Below are 12403 nucleotides of genomic sequence, written 5' to 3' on the forward strand. Positions count from 1 at the left end.
AGATAAGCAACACCTTAACTTGTCTAGACAATCTAGTAAACTGTACAAAACATATTCAAATACGCTGTTAGAAGGTATCATAACACATATCACACACATGAACTGGCTGAATGTACAGGATTCAACACAGAGAGTTCAATGAGATTGTACAAAAGGAAGCTCACAGGCTTAGCACAGTGACATTTTTGAAGCCACCATAAAGACAGAAATGGATGAATCCTGTCTTTACATACAGCTGGGTTCACAATACAATACATTCATGGTAATACACTTTTCAAAGAGGCAGTCAGATTATATATATGAGAAATAGCTTTAAATTTATGTGAAATCCTGATATTTTAGGCAATGAATATGAATGACTACATTTAAGAAAGATATTATAAGTCATATACTTTAAGGTAAAATGAAATGAAAAAAAAAAAAAAAAAAAAGGCTTGCCTAAAATCACTCCATCAGGAAACTCATCCTGAAGATCAAAGAGTTCCCCAAAGGCATGAAGAAACTCCAAGACCATGACAGCATCACCAAAGATCTCAGGAGGTAGTCTGGTTTTCACTGGAATTGGAACTGGAAGTTCCTGCAGTGCAAAGTAAACAACAACTATTAATTTTATGTTACAGCTAAACATATGAAGTTAACAACCAACAGTAAGGTTACATAGATATTATCTATATTTACTATGCTTGAGACATTGAGAAACTGTTCTTAGCCAAACAGCATTTTGACATCAAATCTTGAGTTAAATATAGGGTTATTAAAAAAAGAATGGAGCAAAACCAAATAAGCTTTAACTATAGCTCTTAAACCAAGAATTCTAAACAGTTGTCAGGGAACTGATAAGTGTGGCTCCTTGAAACAAAACATATGAAGCATGTATGTATTTATCAATTCATATGCACAAATAAAGAGGGATCCTGTGCTCAACTTTGTAAAGAATATGGCAAAAACAAAAACTCAACAAATTGAGGAAATGCCTGTTTTTCTTTCTAAAACAGCTTTCCAAGTAAGGCAGCCAGGTAGTATACAATGACTCAATGTAAGCAAAAGTAAATGTCATACTGGTACTATAGTCCTATACAACAGAACTTGCTTTTTCTCCCCTCCCACCACATTTCCCCTGGAATCACCCCAAAATCTGGTCCCAAGAGTGTCCTATCCTTTAGAAAGGCTGTGGATTGTACAAGCACATGAAGTGGGGAGAAGGGATTACCTCCTCCCAGTTCCGCTGTCAAAAACAATGCTGTTAGTAGAGGCATCCTGTTGGATCTCCTCCCACAATGTTATGATTTAAAAAAAAAATTTATTCACTTCAGTACAACAATGCTATAAAAGCAAATGAAGTCTTGTATCTTTTATCAACTTGTTTCTACAATCATACTATTGAGAAAAGACTGAATATCCTTCCTTCAAACAGCAAACTACAGTGCGCACATACCAGTGAGCTGCAGGTCAACAAACTACAATGTAGGTTAGCCTTTGATGTGATCTACAGTTAGTTTGGGATCTAACTAATGACTGGTTGCTTCACTAAGGAGTGATCTTTCATTAAAACTGATTTTAAAGAAACATACTGACATCCAGTCAGCAAAACCATGGATCTAAATTGCAGCTCTAACCATTTCTGACATTACATTACCTTAAGATCATCACATTCCATGTCTTCTCTACGCTTACTCCATTGCTTTAGATGTTCTAGATATTTTCTTTTTTCTTCTCGCAATTTTTCTCTCTCCTGCAATTACACAGAAAATTATTACTAAAGAAATTAAACAGAACAGTAATGCCACCTTATTATATTACTTCAATCTGTATCTTTTGTGCCTCCAACATGTTGTTTACTCTTGTAGATGTTGCCTTAGAATTCTTTCATCTCTAACACCACTCTCTCCAAGTGGTTCAATCTACCAGCACTATCCATTCAGCTGGCAGTAGGATACACCCTGGATACAACCCTATACCATTTTCTTTCTTCCCCTTCTCCTCCTCCCTTTTTGTATAGATACACAGTCATTAGGAAATTGTACAGTAGATGCCGTATTTCTCTTAGCCACTGTCTTTGCTATACCTATCCAGGACTATTGTTGTTTTTATACATTCACCCCAATAAATGCTAGCTTTCATTTAATGAGCTTAAATGAACAGATGAATTCATCATGTTTCAGAATTCTTAATGATATTTGAATTATTCTTTCAGAATATCCTCTTTCAAACAGCACAAAAGAACTCCTTCATATGATTAGAGGACATGTCAGTGGCTACATGCATGTTAGGAATATTAACAGATTAATAAGCTATTTCAATAAGTATGAGAGAACAACACGTATATGGCTGGAAATGAGTAACATAACATATATGGTAACATTGTTCATACTACAATAGGATTATAAGCAATACTTATAAGGTTTGCTTGAAAACTAGATTTTGTTACTGAGACAAAAAAAATTATCCTGTACAGTGAGAGGATTTGTTACTACCATTTCAAACCTATTTCAAAGAGTACCTAACCTTTTCTTTTTCTATTCTGAGCCGCTCCCTCTCTTCTTTCTTTTTCAATCTCTCTTCTTCCACAATCTTCTTTAGTTCCTTCTTTCTTTTTTCTTTATCTTTTTTCTTGGATTCTACAGCACTTGCCTTCTCTTTTTTTAATTTTTCTTTTTGAGAAGTGAAAAACAAGTGGATGAATAGATTATTACCCAATTCAAATATGCCCCCCAGCAGGTTTGTGGTCTCTCTGCCACACACAAATGGGTCTCCACACAGTCACACATGAAAAGTTCCAGAGCCAAGTAGCTTTTGGCAGGAACCCCACCCACCCCAGGCATGTAGCTATACTCGCTGCCAAAAGCTACTCCCTCTTCAGTTCCTTTTTGTCCATCAAAGGATTCACATCTCAGATAGTTCTGAGTAACTTTTATTTTTTAATAGTGGTTTATGTTTAAATGCACCCCATCTAAAGCCTGAAGAATGGAATCCTGAATTAAACTAGTTTGTGTTCTGAAGGCAGTGTAAAATACAACGTCACCATTAAAGCACTGCATTACAGAAGCACGACTCTTTTTGTAGTTGTCTGTGTTGGCTCCATTCTTGTATTCTGAGAATATGTGGAAGATAAGCACCAGAATGCAATAAGGGAAGAGCTGGGGTGAGCAGCTATTATTTATTGTATATATTTGTTCCCTCATAACATGTGTTCTGTAGGCAACATGCCACAATTAAGCTTTAATATTTTTTTTACAAATAATAATACAATCAAATTCAATCCTGAAATCTAGCACAAGGAATAAATGTAATACCAATCATGATAAGCAATATGATGGCACAAAAAGAACTAAAGCCAACTTACACGGGCTAAACCAAACAACCAACATTAACAGAGAGATTAATAATAGTTTCTACACTCTGAACCTTCATTTACTATTCTGATTAAAACCTAGTGAATGAATTACAATGCTTTGGCTTTAGTGAATAATAACTGTGATACAGAATGAGTATTGACACAAGTCTGATTTTCTATTTACTCTATTGTTGAAAGCAAATCTATACATACCGGTACTCTCTTTTTGTTAGTCTTTGGAAACCTAATGAAAATTCTGGAGCATTTACTGATTAAGACTATTTGATTTCACAAGGTTCTCCTGTTTTATTGTTATATATTTCAACATTTTTGTTATGGTTTTTACTTGGAAATACTATACAGGTTGAGTATCCCTCTAGTCCTATACACAGGACCAGAAGTGTTTCAGTTTTTGGATTTTTTCAGATTTTGGAATATTTGCGTATTTGTTGGTTGTCATGTGTCTTCAAGTTGTTTTTGATTTGTGGCAACCCTAAGGCAAAGGTGTTTTCTTAGCAAGAGTTGTTAAGAAGGTTTGCCATTGCCGCCTTTTGAGGCTGAGAACATGCAACTTGCCCAGGTTTCATGGCTGAACTGGAAATTGATTGCTGGTCTCCAAAGTTGTACTCCCAACACTCAAACTGCTACATACGTACATAATGTGATATCTTGAAGATGGTACCCAAGTCTAAATTTGAAATTCATTTATGTTTCGTATACACCTAATACACATAGATAATTTTATACAATATTTTAATAATTTTATGGATGAAATAAAGGTTGTGCACATTGAAACATTAGAAAGCAGTCACTATCTCAGTCGCTCATGAAAAAAGTATTAGATTTTTTACCATTTTAGGCAAGGGATATTTACTATTTCATTCCTTTGGAACTGATATATTTCAATAAAAGCAAAATAAAATATAGAACCTAAAATTGCTACAAGCACGCAATTGAGTAGAGGAACAATTTGGAAATATTTTAAATAAACAAAATCAAAATGTTTATGATGGTACCTGAGACTAATAGTACCTTCTACAATGAGTTAATAAATGGGCAAATACAGCTTATCTCTTTGAAGAACAACATACATACAACGATCTTTGCTTTTTTTGTGACACTAAAAACTGTTTCTGAAAGGGTTTCTGGCAACAAAAAGGAAGTCTCAGTAATGTTTCAGGTACCACAAGACTTCAGTTTTCTTAAAAACTCTTTGTGACATTAGACTATAGACTCAACAGAAGCCGGCCTAGGACACATACATACATGTACATCTAGGGACCTTTTATTAATCACCCAAACTTGAACTTACCCATGGCCTTCATTTCTTCTTTTTCCTTTTGGAATCTTGCCCTTTCCTTTGCTGCACTGCTTACATTTCTTGGAGTAAGCTGTTCTCCTGCAACTCCATCCTCCTGGGGACATAGCCACAAGCTTATGAAAGAGAAATAACTGAAAACCTGAATCTTTCAACAACCTGATATGTAAAGACACATTGTTGTTTTAATTCAAGTGAAGCAAATTACTAAATTAGCAGGCATGTGACTATGAAGATGCTCTTTTTTGTGATGATAGCAAATTTTCATTTTCTTCCTTTGCTATTCCAAACACATGCACCAGTTTGGTTCAGCATCTGTATTGCCTACTTTAAAACTTGATTGTAAGCTGCATTATCCCTGGACTGTTAAGATCATGGTAAGCATGACCATCTGTAAATTATGACCAGGATCCTACATTGAGAAGTATGTCTCTCAAATAATGTATGTCACCCAATGCCATATCCCCTAAAACAGTTCCTACATTCAACAAACCCCCCTTCAACATGGCAAGGTGCTGGGGTGTGTGGAGGCTTCTCAACTCCAGTGGTTCCTGGATGAGACATGTCATCTAGCTCCATGTCAGTCTGGTTTCAAGCCTGGCTGTGGGACAGAAACAGCTCTGGTCACCTTGGTGGTCATCTATGCAGGGAACTAGACAGGAAGGTGTGTCCCTGTTGGTTCTGCTGAACTTCTCAACAGCTTTTGATACCATCGACCATGGTATCCTTCTGAGTTGCCTCTCTGGGATGGGGATTAGAGGTACTGTTCCACAGTGGTTCCATTCCTTCCTTGAGAGGTGCTCTCAGAGGGTGGTGGTGGGGGTTTCCTGCTTTACCATTGGCCTGTGGGGTCCCTCAGTGTTGTCTGCTATGCTATTTAATTTCTACATGAAACTGCTGGTTGTCCCACATTTTAGGAGTAAGGTGTCACCAGTATGCCGATGATACCCAGCTCTATTATTCCTTTCCAACTAATTTCAAGGAAACTCCTGTGTTAAACCAGTGCCTACTAGCTGTGATGGACTGGATGAGGGCAAAAAAACTGAACCCTAATCCAGACAAGACAGATATGCTCCTGGTCAGTTGAAAGACAGATCTGAGAATAGGGATTCAGCCTGTGTTAGATGGACTTATGTTCCCAATGAAAACAAAGCTTCACAATTATTATTGTTATTATTGTTGTTGTTATTGTTTCCTTGTTGGACATGCTGCAACAGGCATCTGCAGGGATCTCCAGGAAGCCCATGCATATGACATCCTTCACTAATCCTCTTGCTCTTCAATAACAAGTAAATTGCCATGGTGGGGGTGTGATGATTGCAAAGTGGGTTTGGTGCTGTATGGTCAGAACAGAATTCTAGCCTCTCCAAAGACCAAAAAAGTTAGTTGTGATGACTTAAGTCCAATTTATATCCTCATAATTAACCAAGAGGATGCCAGTCCATATTTCTAACTGTCAAATGGGAATAATAATGACCAACTTCAGTGTTACAATGAAGGGGAACAAAGATAGCATGACACTGCACTTTTGAAATAATACAGTATATACATTACACTGATTTTATAGACTATAACCCAAACTGTAACTATTGGAAAGCTAATAAGAACTGCTTTACGTACAAGATCATCTGATACTATCTTTGAAGGCCTCCTTCGCCGCTTGTTTGAAGTACTGGAGACAAAAGTGGGAGGAACATCAGGGAAGAAGTAGGAAAAATTCTTTTCTCTTATCTTGTATTTTGCAATTGATAATGCCTTGGAAGAGAAAGTTGAAAATATATTATAAAGGTTGCCAGGTCTTCCACGTACAGTATACACTGCTAATAAGTCATAGTATTAAAGGAATAAGAAAAGCTGCCAGTCAATTTCCATTACTTCTTAGATGACAATACCACAATGCACTAGTTTGAGTCTGCCTCTGAAGTACTGAATGGAGCCACTGTCATGTATGTACCACTAAAATAAATGATTCACAAAACCATTTGTGGTTGGAGCATTATCTTCGAAACACTTCAATGAAAAATTACATCAATGTCTCAAATCTGATTCCAATTCACACTAAAACAAAAGTAACTGCAGAACAGGTTCCACTCTCCACATCCTCCCAAAAACAACACTTCCAGAAAAGCAGCCATGCCAGTTTGCTGAAACAAAGCCAACAGAGTAGTAGCTTAAATGCTAATAAATATATGCCATAGCATTGTCTGCAAAGTATCACAAGACCACTGTATTTTCTAAAAGTGATTTTTTAATGGGAGATGCTTCAGTTATGACAGTTACGCTTCAGTCATGTGTGCTCCCTCCTCTTTCCTTGCATGTTCGCTAAAGGAACTGAGCCCTTCCCAGAAGGCATCTGACTCCATCCTGGCTTCTGAGGGAGAGAGGGGGGTGGGCCAATCCCATCAGGCCTCCCCAAAGGAACTGAGCCCTTCCCAGAAGGCATCTGGCTCCATCCTCCACTCCCTTCCCCTTTTATGTCATGTCTTCTTAGATTGTAAGCCTGAGGGCAGGGAATCGTCTAATTAAAAGATTGTATGTACAGTGCTGTGTAAATTTACAGCGCTATATAAATAAAGCTTAATAATAATAATAATAATAATAATAATAATAATAATAATAATGTTTTAATGCCTTTAATGACTTCAAATGTCAAGCAAACCTTGATTTGACATTCATTTACTGCTTTATTAACATCAACCTATGGTTCGCCTGATACAACTTAGCCAAGAATTCCAGCATGCAAGCCTAATGAGAATCAAATCCATGATTTGGCATTACAAATGAACTGGGTCTTATTCTTTTTACAGAATCTCAAAAATGTTTGTACAGCAGTTAATTTTTTATTTTTCTTTATATATTAATGAGTATTATATTTAATATTTTGCATTTGAAACTGTCATAGCTGTGGGACAAGACAGCACTAAAACACATCAACAGAAACAAACAGAAGAATAATTAATGGCAATATAAACAATTCAAATGAGCCTCAAGGTAAAATGTGATATTGTACAAATTTAACAATCCATAAAATGATCAACGTCTTGGGCATGTTGTTCTGTTTTATCAAAATAGATTAATTCAGGGCCCAGAGACCTGTCTTCATTGTACTGAAAAGGAAGAGCATCCTCAAGACAGGATATTTTCCTTACTAACTTAAAAGTACAGATTTTGAATGCAAATTTCGTAAGGGCAAAAACATAAATACCTATTATAGCAGAAAATAATCACATACAAAAGCTCAGATCTTCCAGTATTACACTATTTAGTAGATAAGCAAGGTAAGGTAAAACACTTTATATAGCTAATTTCATACACAATTTTAAAATTAAGTCAACCGCATCTTCACTCTTCATCTTGAAGATTCAACTTTTTAATTACTTTGATTACCTTAATTTTAACAATGCCATCATGGGATTCACAGTGTTGCTTCAAAAAAAGCTTAAGTCTGTCACGAGAAAAAAGATGTTTCCTCCGGCTATCATAAAGGCCCAAAAGAAAAGGAATACACATCATTATCAAGGAGCTTACCATTACCAATTAAATTGGTGCACTACAATTACAGTCTAGATGCCCCCCCAAAATTAAATGTAGTAATCTTTGGCCACTACCATGCCAGGAAATTCTAATAAAGCATACAAATATCAATTCGCCAGTGAGATTTATCAAACATTATCCTAGCCTTTTTTTATAATAGTGAAATAGAGCAGATCAAATAGGTTAATTTAAAGTAGGGGTGAGGAAAGTATTCTACTTTTGGAGCCTCAAAAACCCAATCACCCTGGAATAGTCTGAAGTGTTAGAAAATGCCCTTAAAATGCAATTGCTTTCCTAGTTTTGACCTTCAGTTCCACTAAAAATGATTGATTTATTTTTTTACCATAAGTGTTGTTTTCAATGAATTAGAACTTTTGATTCCGGTTTCAGCTGTGCGAGAGATTAACCATATGGTTGTGGATCACTTCTTCAGGTCTACTGAGTATCTCTGGCCCCATACAGACAGGCCAAAATAAGGCTGCTTCGGGTCACTTTGGAGGTATGCTGTTAAAATGATGCACGCATCCTAAGAGTCTGGAAACCATGCCAAAGCCACAATCCAGTCCTTAGGACTGGAGCACAGCTTTGGCGCAGCTTCTGGACTCTTAGGACACATGCATCATTTAAACAGCATACCTCCAAAGTGACCCAAAGCAGCTTTATTTTGGCCTGTTTGTATGGGCCCTATATAAAGATGTTTAACAATGGTCCAAAACACACTGCAAAAATAATCCAGTTCGATCATTTTAACAGCCCTGGCTCAGTGCTAGGGAATCCTGGGAGTGGTAGTTTATTGTGGCAGCAGAGCTCCTTTGGCAGAGAAGGCTAAATGTCTCACAAAACTACAGTTCCCAGAATTCTCTAGCATTGAACCAGGTCAATTAAAGCAGTCTCGAACTGGATTATTTCTGCAGTGTGTTTTGGACCATCAAGATCCTCTCACCAGTGCACCACTAGAAAAGTAGACAGCCTAGCAGTGAAGGATTCTAAATGAGAAGAAGGCACAACTGAAATGCTGCCAGGTCCCCCAGGACCGTGCAACCCCTTGTCCATTATATCAGAGGGTCCTCTAGTTTTCCAGAGAAAGCTTTTAAAGGGCATAAAAGAAGAGAAAACCCATACAAGTTATCTCCCTTGTTTCCACCAACAGAAAACACAAGCATATGATCTAAGCACATCTGTGTACAGTGGCAATAGGACCGCAACTAATGATACTTACCATATCTGGAATGCTTTCACTGTAACAGATTCATAAAGTTGTTTTTTAATAGGCTTCACTTTGTACCTGAACAAAGAGGGATCAATTATGGCTTTTTCCTTCCTGAAAAATAAACATCAATAATTGTTTTCTTTCAAAAAAGTAAACAAAAGTCCATCTGATTTGTGTATGTGAACTAAATACAGTGGTGCCTCGGGTTACGAAATTAATTCGTAACGCGGCTGCTTTCGTAACCCGAAAAGCCTTCGTAAGCCGAATTGCCATAGGCGCTAATGGGGAAAAGCCGCGATTCCGTGCGAAAAAGCCGAAAAAAGCACCAAAAGTTTTTTCGTAACCCGAAAAAACATTCGTAACCCGAAACAATAATTCCCTATGGGATTTTTTCGTATCCCGAAAATTTCGTAACCTGGGTATTTCGTATCCCAAGGTACCACTGTATTTGAAGAAACAAGTTGGTCATAATCTCTCTTGTTTAAACCCAATTGCTGCCTTAAATACAAGCAGAAAAATATTTAGTTATATATATTTCCACACAAATGCAGCACACCCAGAGATATGTGCTGACAAGTTCCAGGATATACAAATAAAAGCACATAATCTCAGTTATCTATCAGATTTTGAAATGTTGCAATTCTTTTTTCCTCCCATAGGAAAATGAGTATACAGATTGTTATAAAGAAGTTTTGAAATACGCATTGTGCAGCCATTGTAACTGAGTATTCTTGCCTTTCAGAACTGTGTCTATATTTTCAAAATATAAAACTAGATTTTACCCATTTTGTGCAGAATTAGCATCTGAGTCTGAATCATCACTATCGCTAATGACTATGGTGACTCCATCTGCATTGTTGACATGGCCATTAGTCATTCCATTGTGATGTAATGGTGCTTTAACTTCCAAAATCTTACATTGCAATCTGCAATAAACAAAATGTAACAACATTCAATATTTTTAGATAGCAGAAAGGTTTAATTAAACAGAACTATACATAATAGCTGGTAATCTATTATCATTTTATCCTAACCAAACAACAACAAATGAAAGAATGGGAAGGGTATTTCAACACACATTTCAAACATGCATGGTATGCTCACTCATTTCTAGATATTCCATTAACTTACAGTCAGCTTTAATTATTATTTATTTCTTGCCTTCCTCCCAGTACAGGGACTCAAGGCAACTAACAAAATTTTAAAACAGTCCAAGTTAAAACAAAGCACTAAAAACACAAAGTGTAAACAACAATTAAACATGTTCAAAAAGTTAAAAGATTACATGTTCAAATTTAAAATTTAAAATCTCTTTATAAAATTCTTACAGCACTCATGTCAGTGTGAGAAACAACAACAAACAACAACAAATTAACTATCCTATTTTTGTATTATACATATGTGTAGTTCTACAGTATTTAATGGATGAGTTCCCAGAACTCAGACAGGAAGGAAAATAGTAATGCTGTTCTGCAAAAGAGTTCTGCACTAATATAAAGAGTTTAGAAATCACAAACAGTTATTCTTCCAAAAAACTGATTTTAAAAACCTGGTCAACTTATGCATGAGTCAGTACAGTAATTCTTCCCAGCCAGGCTGCTGGGTGGGAGGCAGGGTAAGCACTTGTCCTTCAAGCCTCACTCCCAGCCTGGCTGTTCCTCTGGAAACAGCTGGGTTGGGGAAGAGGATAGAGGGCAAGCTCTCCCCCTCCCCAAGCAGTGTCCCCAGCTTGGCTGCTCCACAGGAGACAGCCAGGGTGGGGAGGAAGAGTGAAGGCCAGCACTCACCCCTGTAGTCTCATCCCCAGCCTTGCTGCCTCCCAAATGGGCAGCTGGGCTGCAGAGGGGGATGAAGGGTGCTGAGACCCTATGTTTTACCCTCGGCTTATCCATAGGTCATATCAAAATCCCCAATTTTGGCCCTAAAACCTGCCCTTGACATATACACGAGGACAACTTATAATCAAATATATACAGTAATGTAGATGCTTCTCGAGCAACATTCCAGCAACAGTGATACTTTTCTGTGAAAAGACAAAACTGGTGCATGCAGAAAGTTGCTTCTGGATCCAAACCATTGCAAGAGTTGGAGCAAATTCCACATAACAACACAGTAGAACACACTCCCTTGGAGTGTAGTGGAGTCTCCTTCCCTGGAGGTCTTCAAACAGAGGCTGGATGGCCATCTGTCGGGGATGCTTTGATTTGGATTTCCTGCATGGCAGGGTGTTGGACTGGATGGCTCTTGCGGTCTCTTCCAACTCTATGATTCTATGATTCAGTGCACTGCCAGTCTATATGTAATAATACTGCATATATCAGCTTCTCACTGTGTTTTTTGTTTATTGTTTTTAATTCACAAAGTTTCTTATTTATCCAACTATAAGTAAATAGCTTAATGTAAATGTCTACTTTGTTATTTAGAAAATAGCTATTTACAAGTGTTTTCATGGGAAAATAAAGCACTTTATGCTACTTAACTATTTACACTAGCAAAAGATCATCCCTTATTTCAGTTGATGACCCAGATAAACAAGGATAACATGAATGCTGCATCTCTAATCCAGTCTTAAAAATGGTCCATTTATTTCCTGATACATTTTAAGGCTCATGGGTGGAGAGGCTGCACACACATATGAATGTCATGCACATACACATTCTATATTGTTGTGAACAATTTTAATGATATTTTAGAACAAAAAATAGTGCAGTAATTGTTAATCATTAAAATTACATTCACTAATTCATTGCAGTTGTTAAAAAATGTAAGACAAGTCTTTACAAATGTATAACAGACAAGACTTTCTTAAAGATTTAGTTTCAGGCCTTCTAGCTGCATTCACTGAATGTAACTAGGACAGAATATGACCATCATTAGTTTTGTTTAAGATCATCTTTCTATCGCTTACCATCACTACCATTACTCTAGGCACTAGCTGTATTCCTTTAAACCAGGGTTGGGCAGCTCCCAGCACTCATCACCACTGACTACCCTAGATACTGGTGGC

At 37.0% G+C, this 12403-nt stretch overlaps 1 protein-coding gene across 2 annotated transcripts in view; it reads right to left on the reverse strand.

Annotated features, from left to right (window-relative positions):
- BAZ1A (bromodomain adjacent to zinc finger domain 1A) overlaps positions 1-12403 on the reverse strand; it is a 66075-nt gene that overhangs the window by 30833 nt on the left and 22839 nt on the right. For both annotated transcript variants that reach the window (XM_042455965.1, XM_042455966.1), the window contains exons 4-11: positions 10179-10322; positions 9406-9507; positions 8040-8127; positions 6273-6407; positions 4647-4749; positions 2506-2651; positions 1637-1732; positions 439-577 (exon numbers count right to left, since the gene is read on the reverse strand). In XM_042455965.1, the coding sequence (XP_042311899.1) occupies positions 439-577; positions 1637-1732; positions 2506-2651; positions 4647-4749; positions 6273-6407; positions 8040-8127; positions 9406-9507; positions 10179-10322 (953 nt within the window). The remainder of the gene's footprint in view (positions 1-438; positions 578-1636; positions 1733-2505; positions 2652-4646; positions 4750-6272; positions 6408-8039; positions 8128-9405; positions 9508-10178; positions 10323-12403) is intronic.

The sequence above is a fragment of the Sceloporus undulatus genome, chromosome 1, assembly GCF_019175285.1.
Source record: "Sceloporus undulatus isolate JIND9_A2432 ecotype Alabama chromosome 1, SceUnd_v1.1, whole genome shotgun sequence".
In the NCBI taxonomy this organism is placed as follows: Eukaryota; Metazoa; Chordata; class Lepidosauria; order Squamata; family Phrynosomatidae; genus Sceloporus; species Sceloporus undulatus.